The 24,871-nt window shown below is 41.9% G+C and overlaps 1 protein-coding gene across 2 annotated transcripts in view; it reads right to left on the reverse strand.

The window, feature by feature from the left end:
• FRMD3 (FERM domain containing 3) overlaps positions 1–24,871 on the reverse strand; it is a 294,913-nt gene that overhangs the window by 89,600 nt on the left and 180,442 nt on the right. For both annotated transcript variants that reach the window (XM_005582012.4, XM_005582011.4), the window contains exons 4-5: positions 8,104–8,182; positions 1,699–1,796 (exon numbers count right to left, since the gene is read on the reverse strand). In XM_005582012.4, coding sequence (XP_005582069.1) covers positions 1,699–1,796; positions 8,104–8,182 — 177 coding nt within the window. The remainder of the gene's footprint in view (positions 1–1,698; positions 1,797–8,103; positions 8,183–24,871) is intronic.

The raw sequence follows: 24,871 nt of genomic DNA on the forward strand, positions 1-24,871 counted from the left end.
TCATATGCTGGTCTGTTGCTTGGATTAGTATCGATTCCTTTGTCTCTTACCTAAGACAGTACACCCTAACTCGAGATGTGCAGCCTTCATCATGGAGGAAGGGAACTATGGGATTTACAGTCCTCTCACTCCAAGGTATGAGAAGTAGCTTTCAGAAACACATTCTCTACCTCAGTGCAGATGAAAGGGCTGTTTCCCATCACAGTATCAACTGTAGTGCTTGAAACGGGAAAATACCCAAGGGTTTTAACACCTCTGCCAAAATCTGCTATCCAGAATGAGGCTATTCCCAGGGAAGGGGGCGAAACACAACACACACACCCGCTTTGGAATTCTCAGAGACCAAACACAACTGAGAAGAGGATCAAAGGAACTATTTCACAGCACAGAGCATCCCACAGGGAGGGCGGTGGGCCACAGGGGAAACCCCAGGAGAATGACGGGTTTCTCCATCAGTGACAAGCTAAGTGTTGTGGTAGGCAGATGATCATCACTGATGACCACTAATGACCATCAGAAGCTCCTGTGTTATTCCAGATCCATTGGAAGATTGACATAGTCCTCTCTCTCTCTCTCTCTCTCTCTCTCTCTCTTTCCGCCCACCCCACCTTCTCTCTCATAAACATGTCGTTAATGTTCATGCTATAAACAGCTGGATCATCTGAGTCCCTCCAGTTGCCTCTCAGCTGATCCAGGGGAACAGAACACCTGAGCCATTTTCACTTGGGTGTTGGGCCCATCCGTGGCCATGTGGTGCCTCAGGCCCTGGAGGCCTCCTTCCCTCAAACCGCTTTCCTTACTAGGTGGAAACATTCAGAACCTAACCCATGTCAACACATTAGCTATTTCCCCCGGGGTTTGTTCAACTGGAAAATGAACAGTAGTCACTTCTAATGGGCCTCTGCTACCCCTGGCCTGGTGCAGAGTGGTCTCTGAAATCACATGGCCAGGAAAGGAGGATGACTATCCCATTTAATAGATGAAGAAACTGATCCCCAAAAAGCTTAGGTAACTAGGTAACTTATCCATGGTGAACCATCCAGGAAATGGGAAGAAAGATTCAAATGGTGGTATGACAGTTTATGGGACTTGTGCTCTCCTCACCATGCCCATCGCTAGAAGAGCTGAGGAATTAGACATAATAGATGTGTATGTACGTATACACATACACACACGAATAGATAGGATGGATGGATGGATAGATAGATAGATAGATAGATAGATAGATAGACAGATAGACAGACAGACAGATGTACATGAAAATGCTTCCAAGGATGACCCCTTTGTTTAACACCCATCTTCCTGGATGCAGATTCCCCCCTCAATATTTCCATTAGGCCTCTCATCTAGCATTTGGAACTGAGAACATACAATACCCACATCCCTTCAGAGCTTCTTATAAACCCACCCATTCCACATTCCAGCCCCTTTGAAAGAGAGCTTCTGACTCTGACTCATGGGATCTTGAGGGACTCTGTTTTTGCAGAGGCTCCTGTGAACATCTCAGCCCAGCCTTCCACCTGGACTCCACTGGCTCGGAACGGAAGGTGAGTAGGGGTTCCGTTGCTATGTACCCAGTCCTACATGGTCTCCAGCCACAGACAGGCAGGATGGCCACGGGTGGGAGAAAACGGAGGCTTGAAACAGCCGGAGCTCCACAGTGCAATGGTAGTATGGGTGAGCTGTGGCCAGACTTACCTTGAACAATACAGGCACCCAGGTAGGCAGCATCGGAAAAGGAGCACAGCAGGCGGCCATGAAAAATATCCCTTTTAATCTGAAGGTACAAAAGGTACCTGCAATACAAAAGGAGAAACGGTCACCCTAACTTTTGGCTGAAGTCTGGAAGAAGTAGGATTGTTCATGCTTAGCTCCAGTGGTGACCAGACCTTTTCCCAGCTCTAGGGACTGGCTTAGACAAGCCCAACCCTTTGTAGAACAAGCAGAGGAAAGCTGAGAGGGGCCCTCTGAATTCAGAAAAGCAGAAGTGTCTGCTGAGCAGATCTTATCAGCTTCCAAAGCTGAGCAGGCTCTGCCTTTTCAAAGAGGCATGAGAAGAAATGAGGAAAGCCACAGGACCCAGTGGCCAGAGCTCCTGGCAGAAACTCCCACACGCGGATAGCCATGACCACTGTCATCACTACCTGCATCTCAGGCACATGCTGCCCTAGCTCTGTTTCAAATGGAGAGCCGGGAAACAGACTCAATCAGTACATAAGGCCAGCCTCACCATTTCTTAGGGGGAGAGAGACACATTAATCAACCTCAGACAGTCGCAGTTATTATGAGGCCAGAAAGGCAACTAACTGATGCACAACTAGAGCTGCCATCTGTGTAGTCTCTGCCCTCCAGGGACGGCACACTCAGATGCCTACTGAGACCAGGCACATGGTGGCCTATGACAAGAGCAAGTCACCTGTGCTGGTGTAAGAAGTGCTGGAAGCAGGATGGGACACAGCGGCTCCCTAGAAAGGGGGCAGCCACCACACAGCTCCAGCCTAGTGCTGCCACTAGAAAAGCAGACTAAATGTGTCCAGTTTTTCCAGAAAAATAGCAGGGTGGGAGGCAGGCAGCAAAGCAGGGTGCCAGGTTGCAACCCCTGGCTCAGGCTCATTTTGTCCCCGTCCTTTCTGTTACTCCACACTGATCAAGCTCTCTTCCAATTTCCTCATCTTCTCAAGGTTCTTTCATTCCAGGCTCAGGCCTGGGATCTGCTGTTTCTGAGCAGAGTAACTTTACAGATGTGTGCAGATTCTTTCCGTGCTTACTTTAGAGTTTAACTCTCAGAAACCAATGTTTTTTCTCTTTCTCGTCTTCTTGGGGGTTTGCAGGGCTCATCTCTCAATCAGTCCCAGGTATCACCTTGTGAGGTTAATTTTATGTGTCAACTGGATTGAGCCATGGGATACCCAGATATCTGGTTCAACAGTTTTTCTGGGCAAGGGTGTTTCTGGAAGAGATTAGCATTTGACTTGGTGGACTGAGTAAAGCAGATGAGCCTCCCCAGTGTGAGTGGACCTCATGCAATCCACTGAGGGACTGAATAGCACACAAAGGCAGAGGAAGCTGAATTCACTCCGCCTGATGCTTGAGCTGGGACATCAATCTTCTATCCTCAGTGCTCCTGGTTCTCAGACCTTCGACTTGGATTGGAATCTACAACATTGACTCTCTGGCTCTCAGGCCTTTGAACTACTGGCTTTCCTGGGTCTCCAAGGTACAGATAGCAGGTCATGGGATACCTTGGCCTCCATAGTCACATGGGCCAATTCCTTATAATAATTCTCATTATGTATGAAAGGGTGTGTGTGCATGTGTGCATGTGTGTGTGTGTGTTTATGTGTGTGTGTAGCCTATTAGTTCTATTTCTCTGGAGAACCTCAACTAACAAACATCTCTAGCGCCCAAGTAATTTAATCTTTACTCAGCCATAGGAGGAGCGACATGCGTAATCCCCATTTTAAAGGCAAAGAAGTAGAGAATCAGAAAGGGTGATTAGTGTGCTAATCTGTCAACCCTAGAGCACTGGAGCTCACTGTTTCTGGGCCATTGGTTCACTGAAAGCACACTGGAGCCATTGAAGGAATCAGTGGCTCACTGATGTTTTCCTTCACCATATCTTTGTCTAACATCTGCTTTATGCCATGCACTGTGCTGTGTGGGCACTGGGGGCATGGTGGAGGCTCAAATGACAATCTCTGTCCCCAGTTTAGTATTAAATTTTGTGCAGAGGATAAAGGCAGTCCCTAATAAGTTTTTAATTTGGAGCTTGGTACGTATTCTGTCAAAGGAACCATATTACACTCATTGGGTAAGGACTCAGACTAGCTGCTTAATCTAGTGCCTCTCACACTTTAATGTGCACATGAATTACTTGAAGAGTTTGTTAAAATTGATTCTGATTCAAAAGGTCTGGGATGGGCTTGAGATTCTATATTTCTAATAAGCTCCAGGGGGGCCAGGTGCGGTGGCTCCCACCTGTAATCCCAGCACTTTGGGAGGCCGAGTTGGGTGGATCACGAGGTCCGGAGATGGAGTCCATCCTGGCTAACACGGTGAAAACCCGTCTCTACTAAAAACACAAAAATTAGCTGGGCATGGTAGTGGGCACCTGTAATCCCAGCTACTCGGGAGGCTGAGGCAGGAGAATCGCTTGAACCCAGGAGGCAGAAGTGACAGTGAGCTGAGATCGCGCCACTGCACTCCAGCCTGGGTGACACAGCAAGACTCCATCTCAAAAAATAAATATAAATAGATACATAAATAAATAAGTTCCAGGGGATTCTGTGGTGCAGCTCCATCAGCCACACTTTGAGTAATAAGGTTCTAAACCAGTGGGCCTCTGGATCCTACCCCAGACCCAGTGAAATCAGAATCTAAGCCCTCACCAAAACTTGTACATGAGTGTTCATAATAACATTATTCATTATAGCTGGAAAGTGCAAACAGGGCAGGGCTCAGTGGCTCATGCCTGTACTCTCAGCACTTTGGGAGGCTGAGGTGGGCGGATAGCCTGAGGTCAGGAATTTGAGACCAGCCTGGCTAACATGACAAAGCCTGGTCTCTACTAAAAATACAAAAATTAGCCGGATGTGGTGGCTCGTGCCTGTGAAATCCCAGCTACTCGGGAGGCTGAGGCAGGAGAATTGCTTGAACCCGGGAAGCAGAGGCTGCAGTGAGCCGAGATCACGCTACTGCACTCCAGCCTGGGCAACAGAGAACGACTCCACCTCAAAAAAAAAAAAAAAAAAAAAGGGAAAACAAGCCAAATGTCCCCCAGCTGATGAATAAATAAAAGAAATGTGGTATATCTATACACTGGAATATCATCCAATCATAAAAAAAAAAAAAAAGAAATGCTGAAGATGCTACAACAGGGATAAACTTTGAAAGCATTATGCTAAGTGAAAAGACGCCAGACCCAAAAGGCTACACATTGCATGCTTTGATTTATATGAAACAACCAGAATGGACAAATATATAGAGACAGAAAACAGATGACTGGTTGCCAGGAACTTGGGAGAAGAGAGAATACTGGATGACTGCTTGGGTACAAAGTTTCTTACTGGGGTGATGAAAATGTTTTGGAATCAGATCATGGTGTTAGTGGTACAAATCTGTGCACATACTAAACTGTACACTTCAATAGCTACCAAAATAAACTATTTTGAAAATCCAAATTGTCTTAGAGTGGTGGTTCTCAAAATTTGGCATGCTTCAGAATTACCTGCAGGGCTTATGAAAATAGGTTGCTGAACCCAACTGCCAGGGGTTTCTGATTCAGTAGGTCTTGGACAGACACCAAGAATCTGCAATTATAACAAGCTCCCAGGTAATGCTGATGCTGCTGGCTCAGGGACCTCACTTTGAGGACCGGCCCTAGACTATTCAGAATAGCAAAGTCACACAAATGCTTTAAATGATTAAATCTTAGCCCTTTTTAAGGACTGTAAACTACCAGGCCAAATACCATGAAGTTTCTTTTCTGTGTATTGAATGTGTGCATCAAACATAAAAGCATTTCTTTCTACTTTTTGATGAGTTTGGCAGTGAAAAATAGTTTCAAATAACTATTTATTGATAAATGAGAGGCTTGGGTTCTAATCCCATAACTCAGAAATCAATTTGGCAAGAGCTTCCTGAGAAAAGAAAAGCAGCTTTCACATCAGAGTTTGGGGCTGCGCCCGTATCAGTGATCTCAGGAGATAATCGAGAATTACTGTGGATTCAACATAATCCACTGAGCCTTGTAAATGGTTTCGCATTAAGGATGCTCATTTTTTTAATATAATAGCTACCAAAAAATAATGCATCTCCCTTTAGTGTCATTCCTGCACAAAAAGATTAAGCAACAAAAACACATGAGGGTCTGAGTCATAAATTACTGTGCTGCCATTAATAAAACAGCATCTCTACATGGATTAGAAGATGGTTCTTCTAAAAAAAATTAAAATCAACATCCTTTTGGTAACATTCAATGTATAGAGCATTTACAAAAGCCCCAGAAATCTAAAGGATTGTAAGATGATTGCTTAAATGGGGAGATAAAGGGTGAAAAATGATTTCAAATATCATCTTTTGTGGTTATTTTTATTATTTTGCATTTTTAAATTTGTCTTTTTCTTAACATTTCTTTACTCTTAAGCATGGTCATGAACATGATCTTAACTTCTCACATATTAAATTCTTCTCAAACTTTAGATTAATCTTATAATAAAATAACAATTTATCATACAAGAAAAACTAAATGCCTTCAAGATAGGAATTCAAACCATAAGTACCTGGGGCAGTCCACAGTTTCTCAATTCATTTAGAATCCTAAGGACTGTGTTGACTAAGAAAAGTCCATTTCTACTTGTGTAAGGGCAGTGGAACATCTTAGTTACCTTTGGAAACCAAAAGGGTCACGATATTCTACTATTCATACCTGAGCTATTTAGTCAAAGGTAGGAAAATGTTAGCAAATACGATTGAGAGGGGCGAAACCAGGGTTATTAACTGAAATGCTGTGCTCTTTTACTTTAAAATGGGACTTTTCTCAACAACAAAATGTCCATCCTTAATTTATATTGTGACACATACTCAATTTTTATCCTCCAGACAAAATTACAAAGAGAACAAATGACAAAAGTGAGGCATTAGGATTTGATTTGATCCTCCTAATTACACTGTTAGCACCCTGAGGGCAGGACAAATAGCTCTCTCTCTCTCCTTTCTCTCTCTCTGTCTTTGGCAGCTAATTCAGTCCCTGCCCCCTGGGTAGTAACAGCAAGTAAGAACAAATTTATCAAATAAATAATTAAAATTTTCAATCCAAAATCAGACTAAAGCTATATACTGTACCATTCCATTTACATGAAGTGTCCAGAATGGGCAAATCCATGGAGACTAAAAGTGGTTGCCAGGGCCTTGGACGGGGGCTGGGGTGGAGAATAGGGAGTGACTTCTATGGGGTACATGGTTTCTTCTGAGGGTGACGAGAACTTCTAGAACTAGACGGTGGGAAGGGTTGTCCAACACTGTGAATGTACTGAATGCCACTGCATTATACACTTCAAAATGCTGAGATCAATTTACGTCATGTGAATTTTACCTCAATAAAAAGAAAAAACCAGGCCAGATTGCAAAATCCCAACCACTGCTTATAACGTCCATTATCTATTACCGTCGTTTCCACGCACACACCCCCTCTCTCCCCATCTCCCACCCCCAGCACAAACCTTACTAAATGACTGTGAGCAAATTAATAATAGAGAGCAGAACTATCTGCTCCCTCCCAAAGTCACCTCCACGCCACTAATGGTCAAGCTTACCAGAGACCCTGGATAATAACAAGGAAGCAAAATATCCAAGAACCCAAAACCTCCCCCTGCCAATGATCAGAGCCGATTACACTTGCTTTTCTGTTGCATCTATCTGTACCTAAGCAGCTTATTTTGAGAGATGATTATAGCAAGTGATTTTTGTGGTCACCAAGCCAGAGCCTCATCTAGAACTAAGGGCACAGCAACTCTTTCTCTCCCATCCTCCTGAAGTCCTGCTCACAACCTGTGCCCAGGTTATTCAAGGAAGCCAATCCCCCCCCCCCCCAAGGTACACTGAAGCTGTAGCCCCAGCAGAAGCAGGAGAGTTGGGCTGAGAAGAGTCTGAATGGAGGGACGCCTGCCACCCAGTCGGTCATTCAGCAAGCAGAAGGCAGGATGACAGACAGTGCATTCTGCCAGGCGATCCTTTCCCTCCCAGAAAAGCTGAGATCCAAAAGATAGACTAGGGACTGCACCGGGTATGAATTTGCCCATGTCTCAACGACAGATGCCTCCTATTTATTTTTAGCACCCCACTGTCAGATGTTTTCAGAGAACACCTCCCCCGTCATAGCCAGTGCTTTTTTTCTGCAGTTAATTACACTCTCAATGACAATTGTTTTTTAAAAAATCACAAAACAATTCAGTGTAAGAGAAGCATTCCAAGCAAAAACGCTGAGTTCTGAGCCTGCAACACTGAAACCATCAGCTGTAGACGGGAGGCCGTGGAGCCTGCAAGACCAGAGAGGTCCTGGCTGGTTAAAGGCGCACGTTAAACATACAAACAAACAAAAAATACCTTGTGAGCTCTTCTTTAATCTTCAAGGGTTCATGTGGGTAGAATTTCACTCTAAAGCACATGGTGTATGGTGGATGAGCTGAAACATCATAAAGAAAAGGCATGAGAAAAGCAGCAAAAGACCATGGCCTCAAACACACACGGGAAAGGCAGCCATGCAGCCTGACAGGCTAGCCTGGGGAGTGGGGCCGGGAGGGGGTGATTGTTCTGGAAGAAGCAGATATGATGCCCAAGAAAACAAAGCGACAGCAACAACAAAACTCAAAGAAAATGCTTGACAGGACTCCCAGAGCAAATGTAGAACACCAGCAACCTAGTCAGTGAGCTCATTTTTCCACATCACAGCTCGCCTTCATTCCTTCGTTCCCTCCAGCACACAGCTCCAGAGAACACTTCTCTTCTGATTCTTCCCACCCTTGTGACAAATAAATTGCCCATAAGCACCATTCAAGTTGCAGGGCTCACAAAATATTTTTTTAGCCTGTGAGGTGGAAAAAAAAAATGTCACTGCATTTGACTAGCTTTCCCAAAATGATAGTGCCTCTGAATTAAAATTAAGATTTAAAAGATGGAGTCAGCCATGCACGGATCCTACTTTGCAGATTTTTAGTATTATCTATCTATCTGTAAAGGCAGTCACCTGTATGAAAATAAACACTGTTGGTCGGGCATGGCGGCTCACACCTGTAATCCCAGCACTTTGGGAGGCCGAGATGGGCAGATCACCTGAGGTCAGGAGTTCAAGACCAGCCTGACCAACATGGAGAAACTCCGTCTCTACTAAAAATACCAAAAAGAATCAGTCAGGCGTGGTGGCACAAGCCTGTAATCTCAGGAGGCTGAGGCAGGAGAATCGCTTGAACCCAGGAGGTAGAGGTTGCAGTGAGCCGAGATTGCACCATTGCACTCCAGCCTGGGCAGCAAGAGTGAAACTCCATCTCAAAAAAGAAAACAAAAGAAAAAAGAAAGAAAAGAAATGAAAAAAAAAAAAGAAAGAAAAGAAAGGAAAAAAAAAAAAGAAAACACTTTTATAACTTTCTGGTTTCCCTGAAGGGAAAATCCTATGCAGGCTGCAATTCTGGTTGAGGTTCATGATTCTGGAGTGTTCTGATTTGCATCAAATATCCAGAACTCATCCAGCTAATGGGGATTCTACAGGACTTCCAAGACCTTCAATTATAAGATCACTACTGATTTGCAATATTACTCTGATAAATGCATATGAATGTAGTGAGATGCATTCAGATTTCAGTTAACATATAAAATGAACATCTTAAAATCAAGGAAATAAGATAGTTAGCATTACTATTTCCAGGGATCGGACATACCACTTATTTGCTTCTGTATCAGTAAAGCTACCTGGGATCAGCTCTCAGTCTACAACCAAATGTGAATATGAAACAATATCCTGTTTTACCCAAATTCCTCTTTCAAGATACGCAAGGGTTAAACTGCCATCCAACTCTATACTGTCTGGACTACTCCAGATGTAGACAAATCCTTTACACAGAAAGAACCACGGGGTTCTTGAATATGAATGTGTAATAAGAATAATTTAATATGAAAAACAATTATTAAAAATGATTTGATAGCATCTAAATTACAAAAAGCAGAGCATCATCTTGCTGATGATCTCAGCAGAGAAAAACTGATCACACACACACACGTTAGAACTTTTTTATTCAACGCCCTACTTCCCTATCAACAACTAGCACAATTCTTAACTGAGATGAGTGCTCCTAACCTGATCCTATGTTCCCTAGATTTAAGCAAAGAACCTTTTTTTCCTGAAGCACTAGGAGAAAACAGATGCCTTCTACATAGCAAAGAAAAAGCTTAGAAAAATACATCATTCATCTTTAACGGTATCTAGAAATTCAGTTGTAATACAAAATAATTTATCTTTAAACATTTCCCAGCTTTGTTTTAAGTTTGTTTAAAGTACTATATTTAATAGAGATAGAGATAGGTAGATAGATGATAGATAGATAGATAGATAGATAGATAGATAGATAGATAGATAGATAGATAGATAGACAGACAGACAAGCCATCCTACTTCATTCTTCACTTTGTTTCTAATCCTGCCCCATCTGTCTCAGGTTCCTACCCAACTTCATCCCATCCCAAACTCTCCAACCCATGTTAACAACTTTCATCTATATTCTTCCCCTCCTTTTGCCATCCTCACACAAATATATGCCAACTGATTATATTATATATGTGGAGAGATTTTTAATTTATTCTAACAAAATAAGATCATACTGTACATATTTCTCTCACTTTTCTCACTTAACGCTGTATCCTGCCCATCCCTCCAGGATAGTAAGTAGAGATCTAACTTAATGTCTATAGTAACTACAGAATAGTTCATATTATGAATACACACCAGAATGTACTCGATTATTCCCTTTTAATTGTCATTTGGGTTGTTTTTACACTTTTGCAATTTAAACTATTCTACATCAAACCATATCCATCCTTGTGCATAGACCACTATGTGCTTGTATTTTTATTTCTATAATATAGACTCTCAAAAGTTGAATTGTTGGATCAATAGGTATGGGAAAACGTTTTAAAGAGAGCAGAAAAATAAAGTCACCTGACTAGCAGCAATTTATAAAAAGGAAGATCACAGAAAATGGCCCCAAACGAGAGCTGTCCTTTCTCTTCTACCTGGGTAGCATTAACTTCTTAGTGTCCTAAGTTGGCTTCAATAAGCATCGGAGATCCTCAGATACAAATAGTGACTCACACTTGTTCCAAAGGATCAGGTAGTGAAGCCCAGAACTGCTCCCCGGTGCTCTCCTTGACTATGTCTGAGTGCCTTCCCAACCAGTTCTCCTCACTCCAAGCTCTGAGGCTCCAGGAAGGTCTAGTGCTTCTCCCACATACACAAAGAATCCTTCCATCATCTGAAGATGGCACTTGTGGTCCTTCTGAGTCTTCTCTAAAATAAACATCCTGGTCCTCTTCATCTGAAGCAGTTCTGAGTGGCCTTCCCCAGCAGGCCCCTCCACCCTCAGTAGATTCTTGTCTGCTCTATGCTTCCTCAAGCTGGGGACCCTAGGCTTGCCAGCCTCATTCTGGACATAATTGTTGTCTCTTTTTAATGCTCTCCTCTTAGTGTTGATTCACCCTGAGTTTACAATAGGCCCACAGTCTGAATTCTTTTCATATTTGCTGTTGCTAAGTCACACAAACAAGCCACTACATTCCTGACATCTCCCTCCATTTACTGGGATATGATCACAGGAGAAATCAATACAAGGTGCTCGAGATATGCTCATTATTGAACCCCTTGTCACAGAAGAGATGAGAGCTGGTGGCAGGAAAAAACAAGAGGAGGCACTTTTCAAGTTTAACATTTTCTATTTTTTTCTACCATTATATATGCCCTATTGTGTTTTTCTCTCATATCTAGCCAACATCACTGACCCCATGTCACCAATAAAAGAAGAGTTTCCCTATAAGTTGGAAGGACCTCTCAGTTCTGTCACAGTGATCCAGGAGTAACCCCAGGGACCTGAACTGATTAGGTCAATCTCTGCACCCAGGCCTGATGAGGCCAATGTGTTGGGGTTGGTGGCAGCGGGGCAGCACTTTTTCCTTAAGAAACTTACTTAAGATTCTACCAATAGATGCAAAAATTATATTATTATTTTATAAAGTAGTACTGCTAAAGAATGTTCCTTCACAGCGCTGGAACAGGCTAAAAAGATAAATAGTTTCCCCCAAAATGCTGATCTAGTTATGAATGACAAGATGCATGAGGGTATAGAATAATATGTCTTGTTCAGCTTTTTATCCCCAGAGCTGATTATTGATAAAAGGCTGATTCTCTGAGTGTGTGGATAAATGAATTGGTGAATGATAAACCCCAGGCTCTGAGGCAGATGTCTGGAGGAACACTGAGGCCCTGCCATCACATTCATCCCTTGGTCCCTCTGACAGAATCAAAATACAGATCTAGAAAAGTTTGTCATCTGGATCACTACAGCAATTCCTACGATTTACATTTTGAAAGCCTCTTTTCTCAGCTTCTGTTCTTCTCACTCAACATCTGGAATAAAATTCAGGAACTCTGGAGTTGGTTACAATAGCTACTTCTAGAGGGAGAATTGATTAATTCAATCAACAATTATCTATTGTTATAGGTAACAGACACAGTTTAAATGTTGTACAAACATTCATTGCACAAATGTTAGCAGCTGTCAACAGACAAAAATTCTTTCTTTTTTTTTTTCTTGAGACAGAATTTGGCTCTTGTTGCCCAGTCTGAGAGTGCAATGGCTCGATCTCAGCTCACTACAACCTCTGACTCCTGGGTTCAAGCAATTCTCCTGCCTCAGCCTCCCGAATAGCTGAGAACACAGGCACCCACCACAATGCCCAGCTATTTTTTTGTAATTTTAGTAGACACAGGGTTTCACTGTGTTGGCCAGGCTGGTCTCCAACTCCTGACCTCAGGTGATACACCTGCCTTGGCCTCCCAAAGTGCTGGGATTACAGGCGTGAGCCACCATGCCTGGCCAAAAATTCTGTCTTATGGAATCAACCTAAGTGCCCATCAATGGTGGATTGAATAAAGAAAATGTGGTACGTATACACCATAGAATACTATGCAGCCATAAAAAAGAACAAAATCACATCCTTTGCAGCAACATGAATGTAGCTGGAAGCCATTATCCTAGGCAAATCAACACAGGAATGGAAAAACAAATGCCACATGTTCTCACTTAGAAGTGGGAGCTAAACACTGGGTACTCATGGACATAAAGATGGAAACAATAGACACTGGGCATCATGAAAAATATCCAGCTAATAAACATGTAACCCCTGAATCTAAAATAAAAGTTAAAAAGAAATTCTGTCTTCATGGAGGACATATTCAATAGGGGTAAACAGTTATAAAAATAAAAATAAATATGTGAAATACCAGGACTTTAGAAGGTCATATGTGCTATGGAAAAGAATAAAGCCAAGAAGGTGTAACAGATGAGAGAAGACGGCCACCTCTGCTCCCTCTTCCCATACCCACTCCAATCAAACCCATGAAGTACGTGCAATTCTTTTTACTACCTTGCAAAAACATAAAACACTCAAAATCAAATCATTTAAAATTGTAAGTCATTGAACAAGGAGGTTGGGGGTCATCTTTAACCCCAAGTGTGGTGGCAATGGTTTGGGGTCAGAAGTCCAGCATTTGAGCACTGTGGTGCACCCACACCAGCTGTATGACTGCTGGAAAAGGAGCCTTCTCAGACGCAACATGGAAGCCCCCATTCACTCCCTGGGACATGTCCAAGGTCTTGAATCCCCTTGTACAGTGATGACTAATCCCTTCTCCAAGCTGCTAAGTGTCTACGCAATCCAGCTTCCATGTGTTCTTATTCTTAAACTACAGGGAAAGGGGAATGACGTAAAGAAAGATCCTTATCTGTGCCAAATATTTGGTGCAGAATCAGTAGAGAAAATGTCTGATGAAGGAGCTATCTGCGCAAACCCACAGCCTGCATTGGAGCCCTCTCCCAACAGTATCATCATGAACAGCCACTGTGCATCTTTACTAGACTGGGCAGCATGGCCACCCTGCGGGAGAAGACGTCCTGGCCCTGTCTAATGTGGTACTCAGGCTTCAGCACCCTTGACAGGGGTACACAGGGCAGTGAAAACTCCAAATCCCCCGGAGAATGAGCCCCTGAGTTTTGAAGAGGATGTCCAACAGTGATCTTGAGAAAGCCACCTAATTTCTCTTTCCTGCTGTGCAGAAGTCACAGTGCCAGGCATCATGTCTACCTTCCAGATGTGTTTGGGTGGATCCAAACGGCTCCTGGCACGTGCACACAGGGCATTATCTAAATGTGAGATTGTGTTTTGTTGAGATAAACACTCCTACAAGAAGAAGAGAAGGAAAGTGGGAGGTGGAAATAGGAGGGAGGGGATGGGGAAGACTGAATTGAACTCAACTCAACAGCTGAAAAGCATTAACTCAGCCATGTAAGTGCTAAAAACAGAGCATACCACCAGAGTAGCAGAGAAGGGGAAAAAATAGTGAAATCCACTTTTAAATGCCAAGAGCTTGTAATTGCACTGAGAACAGCAGGGCTCCTCTCCCACAGCCAACTGATACCTGCCAGACAAGGGCTGGGGAGCCAAGTGTTTCCTCGGGGCAGCTCAGTGGCCCCTTTTGTGTCAGCAGATCCCAGGGTAGCATCATTTTGCTGATTTCATAACACTGAGAACATGGAGAGAGGTACAGCTGTTTATAAAACACAGACAGAATTTCTCATCTCCACATTGAGCCATTGCCCAGAAATGGAGTTGAGGATAGGAAACAATTGAGCAGGATCCTCGGGGAAAGGGAAAGGGGGACTTTCTTTCTATTTCTGACCAAAAACCTCAGTCAAATCTTTTAAAGATCAGATAGGATTTTTTGAGAGAGAAACATCACTTAGCAGCTTTTTTTTTTAAAACCAAACATTTTCCTCCAGTCATCATAAAGAATCATGGGGAAATCAGAAGCATAATTTCAGAAATATACATACAAACTCACAATATTTCTCATATACATTCTGATTTACAGCTAGGAAAAATCTCCCCAGTTTATTTTCAACATTTTTTTTTTATTTCGATAGGTTTTTGGGAAACAGGTGGTGTTTGGTTACATGAATAAGTTCTTTAGTGATGATTTCTGAGATTTTGGTGCACCCATTACCCAAGCAGTATATACTGTACCCAATGTGTAGTCTGTTATCCCTCACCACCCCCCACCATTTGTCCTGAGTCCCCAAAGTCCATCACATCATTTTTATGCCTTATAGCTTAGCTCATAGCTTAACTCCCACATATGAGTGATAACATGCGATGTTTGGTTTTCTATTCCTGAATTACTCAATTAGAGTCTTCAATTCCTGCAAATGCCATTAATTCATTCCATTTTATGGCTGAGTAGTATTCCATGGTGTGTGTGTGTGTATGTATATATATGTGTGTGTGTGTATGTATGTGTGTGTGTATGTATGTGTGTGTGTGTGTGTGTGTGTGTGTGTGTGTATAAAACATTTTCTTTATCCACTCATTGACTGATGGGCATTTGGGCTGGTTCCATATTTTTGCAATTGCAAATTTTGCTGCTATAAACATGCGTGTGCAATTACCTCTTTCATATAATGACTTCTTTTTCTCTGGGTACTGGATACCCAGTAGTGAAATTGTTGGATCAAATGGTAGATCTACTTTTAGTTCTTTAAGGAATCTCTACACTGTTTTCCATAGTGGCTGTACTAGTTTACAACCCCACCAACAGTGTAAAAGTGTTCCCTTTCCACCACACCCACACCAACATTGATTATTTTTTTATTTTTAATTATGGCCATTCTTGCAGTAGTAACGTACCACATTGTGGTTTTGATTTGCATTTCTCTGATCATTAACGATGTTGAGCATTTTCTCATATGTGTGTTGGCCATTTGTATATCTTCTTTTGAGAATTGTCTATTCATGTCCTTAGCCCACTCTTTGATGGGACTGTTTGTTTGTTTGTTTGTTTTTGAGATGGAGTCTCGCTCTGTAGCCGACTGTTTGTTTTTTTCTTGCTGATTTGTTTGAGTTCTTTGAAGATTCTAGATATTAGTCCTCTGTCAAATGTATAGATTGTGAAGATTTTCTCCCACTCTGCAGGTTGTCTGTTAACTCTACTGATTATTTATTTTCTGTGCAGAAGTTTTTCAGCTTAATTAAGTCCCATATATTGATGTTTGTTTTTGTTGCATTTGCTTTTGGGTTTTTGGTCATGAAGTCTTTGCCTAACCCAATGTCTAGAAGGGTTTATCCAATGTCATCTTCTAGAATCTTAATGGTTTCAGGTCTTAGATTTAAGTCTTTGATCCATCTTGAGTTGATTTGGTATAAGATGAGAGATGAGGATCCAGTTTCATTCTTCTATATGTGGCTTGCCAATTATCCCAGCTCCATTTGTTGAATAGGGTGTCCTTTCCCCATTTCACGTTTTTGTTTGCTTTGTTGATCAGTTGGCTGTAAGTATTTGGCTTTACTTCTTGGTTTTCTGTTCTGTTCCATTGGTCTATGTGCCTATTTTTATACCAGTACCATGCTGTTTGGTGACTATGATCTTATAGTATTTAGTTTGAAGTTGGGTAATGTGATCCCTCCAGATTTTTTCTTTTTGCATAGTCTTGCTTTGTCTATGTGGGCTCGTTTTCGGTTCCATATGGTTTTTAGAATTGTTTTCTCTAGTTCTGTGAAGAATGATGGTGGTATTTTGATGGGAATTACATTGAATTTGTAGATTGCCTTTAGCGGTATGGTCATTTTCACAATATTGACTCTATCCATCCATGAGCATGGGATGTGTTTCCGTTTGTGCTGTCTATGATTTCTTTCAGTAGTGTTTTGTAGTTTCCCTTGTAGAGGTCTTTCACCTCCTTGGTTAGGTATATTCTTAAGTTTTTATTTATTTATTTATTTATTTTGCAGCTATTGTGAAAGGGATTGAGTTCTTGATTTTATTCTCAGCTTGGTCACTGTTGCCTATATTCCTGTTGTGCACATGCCACGTACAGTGATGCTAATGGTTTCAAATGTGCTGCATTCAATAATGAAATGGTTCGAAAGCATACACTACCTCTGCACATATGCAAAATGACGCTTGAGCACCTAAAGGGCAGAACATTGCTCACTCATTCTCCAACTGTGACTCTAGAAATATGTGTAAATAAGCCAGCCGCAGAGATTGCAGGCTACATTCACGACTGCTCTCTTCTACATGGAAATGATTATAATCATTAAACAACAACTGTTACTATCAGCTTCATCAGCAACAGTGATGATCCTTCCCCCACTCTTACTGAAATGATAATCACTGTGTTTCCCCAGCTTCCAAAGCAGAGACAGGTTTTTAGAATCATGTTTAATTCATCTTCCTCTTGTTACAGTTCCCTCCTGTGCTTTTATCACACACAGGCATGCCCACACACACACGTAGGCACTGACTAGAGTCACTCAGAGGACTCTCTTAGGGGAGATTGGAATGCTGAGTGGTTGCCTCACAAATCCTTGGTCTCTGAATTCTCTGTCTGCCTATGCCTGCTCAGGAAAAGCTTGAAAAGAGACTTTGGGGTCCAACACTTCTAACCTCAAGTTTGTCATTTGAACAAATTGCTGTGTCCAAACTTAAAACTCCCTGCCTCCATTTCCTCAGCTGTAAAATGGGAATAATAATGGAACCAACCACAGAGAGCAGGGCATCAAACTTTCTCTGTAAAAGGCTAGAGAATAAATATTTTCAACTTTGGAAGCCTCAAGTTTTCCGTCTCAACGACTCCACCCAGTTGTTGTAGTAGAGAAGCAGCCACCACCAATACATAAACAAATGTGTATAGCTGTGCTCCAATAAAACACTGAAGTTTGAATTTGTATGATTTTTGTACGCCACAAAAATCTTATATATCTTTTGATTTTTTTCAACCATTTAAAAATGTAAAACCTGTTCCTAGACCAAAGGCCATATGAACATAGGTGGTGACAAGGTGTGGCCTGCAACCTGTTGTAGAGACCGCGATGAGGATAACGTGAGCTCATGACTGCAGAGCACTCTGCAGCCTGCTGAGACCTGTGGACTGAGTGCATGGGAGTTATTGTTACTCTAAAATGCGGGGAAGAAATCAACATGGTTAAAGTCACGTCCTTCAATGTTACCTTGCCTTTTACCTTGGTTGAAAGAGTGAGGGGGCACTGTCATCTCCCAGGCAGGAGTGAGGAAGAAGTGGGCATGAGACAGGTGTGTATATGAAGAGATATTTGGCAGCCTTGGCATCTAAAGGACAGCTTTGCTGCCTGAGCCAAGGGTACAGTGACCTAAACATTTTAGCCAAAAGGTTAGCAAGAACACATGAAACTGAAGGCAAGACACCCAGGAATCTCTTTGCTGCTGATGTTGTACAACTAGCCAGACCCTTGGAGTCATGTTGGTAGGTGTAAATCAATATGTAGAAATAACAACTGTAACAGCAAAATTCAACTACTTATATAATTTGGTATTGAGATTTTATACTGTTAAGTTACATCCCAAAATCAGGCACTATAAAGGCTCTCTCACCAAAGGGAGACATGAACAAAGCCTTCCTACCCACTTCACCCACACCTGAACCACCTCTAGTACTCATATACAGAGCATGGAACCCCATGCCTATCATGGTTATCATTCAGATGCTCATGCTGCCAACACGTGTAGTTTTGAGTTGTGTGGGCCTTTAAGAAAGAATGCGGGCATTCCTGAAAGAAGAAGGAAGCCCCTGGAAGTACTGCCCCAGAGATATGAGGACTTCCCCCAGGAGAGGCTCCCTATTCCTTCTGCTTCCCCTGCTACCCCTGTCACACTACCCTCCTTCCCATGAGGAGTGCTAGGTACTCCCTGAAACCCCTGCACACACTACTACATCCAGTCAAAATGATGGCAGTGTTGCCACCAATCATCGCATAAGCATAAAGTTAAGAATTAGAAATCTATGGCTTGTCAAATGTGTACACCATTTAGAACTGCATGCTATAAAATTAAGGCTTTTGTCATTACTATTGTTACTATCCTCTCCTTCCATATTGGGAAACAAAGAATGAGCACAGCATGGAAACTATTTTTAGGCTCAAATTGCATTAACTTTCCAGGAGAAGGATCAAATATAAAAATTCTGATGAAACGATTGAACTTGGGAGAATAACAGATACCTGGCCCAACCTAATGAGCTGTCTCTCGAATAAGGTAAAGAGGTGTCCAAAGCTGGAGACTCTCCATGGCTGAAACAAAAATCACAGCTGCTCTTCCTGGAAAGAAACTCTGGGGAGAAGAAAACTGGGAAGAACAAAGGCATCCAAAACTAAACCATAGTACTTGGGGACTTTGTACTTTTTTTTTTATGTAATGAGCTGTGTTCAGTTGTATGTTTTGCTTTTTTTTTTTGTAAAGAAAATGGCATTTGAACGTCCACTTCTGCTCTAAAAAGAGCATCTTAATCCTAGTCAGAAAGCATTTATTGTGAATCCATAACATGCATCATCTTTTATACAAAGCCATGGAGCAGGTGAAGAAATTTTCCAAACCCAGTGCTGGAGATTATCATTAGACAAGTATGGGTACACAAATGAGGATGATGGGATAGGCTGCCCCTCCTTCTGCAGGCAGGGTTTCAGCCACAATAGGGATTGGAAGAAATGAATTGTGCAAAGCTTTCCTGTCAAAAGCATGTGACCAAGGTCAGCAAAAAAGAACAACGTGCACAAAGGGGGCTGGAGGTAGTAAGCTAAAGAAAGAGGCTAAAGAAAAATGCTGAGGAGTACAGGAGGTCTAAAAAACCCACATCCACCTAGAACCTCGGAATGGAACCCTATTTGGAAATAGAGTCTTTGTAAATGTAATTGATTAATTAATTACAATGAAGTCATACTAGGTTAGGGTGGTCACTAAATCCATTGACTGATATCTTTATAAGAGAAAGGAGAGTGAGACTTTGACACAGGGCACAGAGAAACATAAGGAGACCCCATGTGAAGATGGAGGCAGAGTGTGGAGTGAGGCAGCTACAAGCCAAGGAAGGCCAAGGACTGCAGGAAACCAGCAGAAGCCAGAAGACGCAAGAAGCATTCTTCCCCAGAGCCTTCGGAGGGAGCGCGGCCCTGCTGACACCTTAGTTTCAGATTTCGGGCCTCCAGAACTGTAAGCAAATAGATTTCTATTGTTTCAAGCCACCCAGTATGTGATACTTTCTTATGGATGCCCAAAGAAACTAACATACTCAGCAAGGGGAAAACTGGAAGGACAAATAGAGTTGAGAGTCAAGCATCCAAGCTGGCCTCATGAGTATTGAGACCTGTGGCTTTACACCAGAGCAAAATCAACGCTCTTGGATCTCTCTCTCTCTCTCTCTCTCTCTCTCTCTCTCTCTCTCTCTCTCTCAATTTCCTACTGACAAAAAATAATTCATTAGCAAGAGAGCTCTTTGTTGGATTAGCCCCAAGGGGGATGTTGGAACGCTAAGGAATGAGACATAAACATGAAGTACCAAGACTATCACCATCACAGTCAGGAATTCCATGCCAGCCCAGGTTTCCAGGGAGTGCCATCACAACTTCTGAGCACCATTGTCATCAGCCAGCAGCAACTTGACTCAGTACTGCTGTAATGGCTGAGTTGTATGCATGTGTTATGCAGAGGCTGGGGGTCCTCCCTACCCTGATTTGCATGCAGAAGCCATTTCCAAGCACCCCTGCCCCTTCAGGGTGCTTGGCAGCAGCACAGTCTCTGGTAAATAGGGCAAGAATAGGATCTTAACTACCTTGCTGCGCTAATCAGGTCTCAGACAGGCACCAGCCAGGATTAAGTGGAGAGCTTGTTTAGAAGAGTAAGTGAGCTTTCTTTCATTTCAGTCTCTGTTTCTATAGAACATGCTTAATGCATATGCACCCTACTTCCTTCTTCCTTCCTTCCTTTCTTCCTTTTTCCTTCCTTCCTTCCCTCCTTCCTTCCTTCCCTCCCTCCTTCCTTCTTTACTTCCTCCCTTTCTTCCCTCCTTCCTCCCTCCTTCCTTCCTTCTTTACTTCCTTCCCTCCTTCCTCCCTTCCTTCCTTGTTTTGCATAAAGATTTCTCTCCTTTTGTTTATTTTATTTTCATTACCAAATCATATCAGAATATATTCTCATGGTAAAAGATATGAGTGCAACATAACTATATATAATAAAATGCAAAAGCCTCATGTCCCAATATTCCACTCTGTTCCCCAGAGGTAACCACAGTTAAGTATACATCTTTCCAGTCCTTCTTCCATGCACTATATAGTCGCACAAAATAATTCTACTTTTATATAAAAGTATCATTCTTCATGTGGTATTTTAATCTGATTTTTAAACTCAACAATATATCTAATAAGCCTTTCCGTGTCAATAATACATGTCTGCCTGTTTTTTTAAATGACTATGTATACACACATAATTTATCCTTGCAAAAATTACTGGCATTTTTATTGCTTTCTCCATGTTATAAGCAATGCTGTAATAAACATCCTTGCTTAATATACACCTGTGAGTGAAAAAATTTTGCTACAGATAGATTTGTAGTAATTGATTTGCTGGACCAAGAGACATAGGCATTTTTAATCTTGAAAGATACAACCAGATTACCCTCCCAAGTGGCTTTATCAGTTTATACACTTTCACCAGAAGTGTTACCCTCATCCTCATCAACTGGATATTATCAATAATTACAATTTTCTCAGTATAGGAAATAAAAATATCTTATTCTAATTTGCATTTCCTTCATAGCTAATGATATTGAGCATCTGTTTGTGAGCTTCTTGGTCATTTATTTTTATTCCTTGTCTGAGTCTTTTGCATATTTTTATATTGAGTGGTTCATCTGTTGGTTTGTAGCATCATACATAATACATTCTGCATATTTCTACTCGTTATATGTTGGGCAAATGTTCTTCCTATTATATTCCCTGTGCTTTAATTTGCTTTACAGTCATTCATTCAACAAACATTTACTAAGAATCTACTCTGGTTGGGCATGGTGGCTTATGCCTGTAATCCCAGCACTTTGGGAGACTGAGGCGTGGGCGTCATGAGGTCAAGAGATTGAGACCATCCTGGCCAATATGGTGAAAATCCATCTCTACTAAAAATACAAAAAATAGCTGGGCGTAGTGACATGCACCTGTAGTCCCAGCTACTCAGGAAGCTGAGGCAGGAGAATTGCTTGAACCCGGGAGGCGGAGGTTGCAGTGAGCCGAGATCATACCACTGCACTCCAGCCTGGGCGACAGAGCGAGACTCCATCTCCAGAAAAAAAAAAAAAAAAAAATTCTACTCTGCAAATAAACAAAGTATTCTAGTTCAAAAGTTTAGCTTTTGCACAAATTTGTCAGGATTTTGCTTCATTGTTTCTGGGTTTCGTATTTTCCTCAGGAAGCCCTGGGCTACACCATGATTATAAAACATATTCTTAAATTTTTACCTAAAACTTTTATAGATTGTTAAACATATTTGGCTTTTGAGTACATCTAGAATTAATCCTGTGAATTGTGTGAGCAATGTCCTTTTTCCCAACCCCAAACAGGTGGAAAGACAATTCAAAAATCATGCCTTAAAAGAATGCCTTGAATAAAAATTTATCTGCCCCTTGTATGAAATACAATCTTTACCATAACCCATATTCCATAAATAATGGATTGGTGTGGGGACTGGGAACTGCTTTTTTTCTGTTCCACTGATTATTTTCCCATTTCTGGCTCTATATCTTAATTACTATATGTGTCTCTTACTATGTCTCCTTAAATTGCTATAGCTCACATGCCTTGGTTTACTATCCAACAGAATAAGGACCCACCAGTGGTCTTTTTATATATTTATTGGATAGCATTGAGCATGTTGCCTTTGCAAATGAGTCTTAAGAACATTGTTAAATGCCGTAAAGAATCTCACTGAATTTTTAATTTGAGAACCATTGAATGTACATATTAATTTATGAAGAATTGACTTTATTAAGAATATTAACTGAAATATGAGATGTCTTCATTTTTGGAGCTTTTTATCTACTCTACAACAATGCTACAATAGGATTTCACAGTTTTAGTCATACCAATCTGGCACGAATCTGTTAACATTTATTTATAAGACGTTTATTTTTACTTGTTACTGTTATTGTAAATAATAGCACTTTTCCCCCATTACATTTGAAAAACAGTTAGCGCTTGTGTATAAGACAGCTATTGTTTTAGGATATTAATCTCATATCCAAAGAGAAAAGGCATTTGTTGTGGGTAGGGCATGGCTAGGGAAGGCAAGTGGAGAGCCTGGAGAGAGTTACAGAGGACAAAACCAAGTTTAGGACACCATTTGGGTCTCTGAGAAGGATCCAGCATCCCTCAACACTACCGGCTTGGCTGAACGGAGTGAGGTGTAAGGGGCAAGATGAAAGGGACCCCAGGGTAGTTGTGGGAAACTCTTCTGTGCGGAACTCTGAAAATTTTACTGAAATTTTTGTACTGAAGAAATGGTGGCATGGTGTGTTTAGGCAGAGAGGAAGCCTAAGATAGCGTACACAAGTTTCTCTGAGGCTGAGTAGTTCCTGCCTGTCCAAGAGGTGAATACAGATGTGCGGAGTGCCAATGAGAAAGAGACTTGGAGTGCAGGCCACAAGAGGACAGCGTCTAGAGACTTGCACCCTGAGGCCACGGCAGGAACCACTGACCCCAGCAGCACACACCAACCCCACTCAAAAGTCAGGTGGGACCGGTTCCATCCAGAGAGGATGCAGTGGGGAAAGATGCCAACAACCTGAGACACACCGAGGAAAACTCAGGGAATGTACATGAGAGACAGGTCACCCTCACTACCGAGACAGTACATAAGTTTCTCTGGCCTCATGATGCCATTCTGGGGTGCAGAGAAAGGGAAAAGCTCTTCATGTGGAAGGAAAAAAAGCCAGTATGGAGTATGGGTTTTCAAGCAATTACATTTAAATTATGTATTGACTGAGCAATTTTCTGAAAGTGATCAAATTCTACACTAGCAGATCCTAGGCCAGGCTCTGTGGCTCTCGCCTGTAATCCCAGCACTTTGGGAGGCTGAGGCAGGTGGATCACTTGAGTTCAGGAGTTCAAGACTAGCCTGGCCAACATGATGAAACCCCATCTCTACTAAAAATACAAAAAAATTATCCAGGCATCGTGGCGGGCGCCTGTAATCCCAGCTACTCGGGAGGCTGAGGCAGGAGAATTGCTTGAACTCAGGAGGAGGAGGTTGCAGTGAGCTGAGATTGTGCCATTGTACTCCACCCTGGGTGACAAGAGCGAATCTCTGTCTCAAAAAATGAAAACAAAAAGTAAACTAGCAAATCCTGAGTTAAACTGAAGTGACAAGATTAAATGCTTTGCCCTCAAAGAAAGAAGAAAATCACAAGCAAGTTGAATTCAGTCATAGGAAAACAATATTGCATTTCTGCACATGAGTCATAGTGTGTAACTGTAAAATTTTTTTCATGCTAATATAATTTGAACAGCTACAAAAATCCTGTAGAACATACATTATCTGTCCTCTTGATATGTGCCACTTCATGTATACACATTGGGCCACATTCCACAGTTACGCAGTCAAGGCTAAAAACTCTGTTATAGCAGGGTGTAGTGGCACATGCCTGTAATCCCAGCTACTCAGGAGGCTGAGACACAAGAATCGCTTGAACTCAGGAGGCGGAGGTTGCAGTGAGCCAAGATCATGCCACTGCACTCCAGCCTGTGTGACAGAGTGAAACTCTGTCTCAAAAAAAAAAAAAAAAAAAAAAATTCTTAGTGAGAAGTCACTGTCATGTTGCATAGCAACATCCCTTCATGAAAAGCAAGGACTCTGCAAAACCAAACATTCAAAAATATGCAATTCAGTTAACACTTTGTTTGAAGGCAAACTGTTATCTGAATACTCTTAAAGAAATAAAAAATGGATCAACATCTCAGTCCACATTTGTACCTATGAACATGGCAATGGCATAGAAAAATGAGAAGGGTGTTCCCTCAGCACTGCCCAATCATGAAGCCCACCTGCATTTTTACCTAATAGAAAAGCAATAATTAAAAGTTTGATTTTAAGGTTCTAATTCCAGGTAGAATGGGTTAATTGCACCCCACTCCATCTCTTTCACTGAATGCAGCTATAAAACCCAGCAGAATACATGCAGCAAGTATTCAAGGGCTCTGAAAAG

Source organism: Macaca fascicularis, chromosome 15 (assembly GCF_037993035.2).
Source record: "Macaca fascicularis isolate 582-1 chromosome 15, T2T-MFA8v1.1".
NCBI classification, from domain to species: Eukaryota; Metazoa; Chordata; class Mammalia; order Primates; family Cercopithecidae; genus Macaca; species Macaca fascicularis.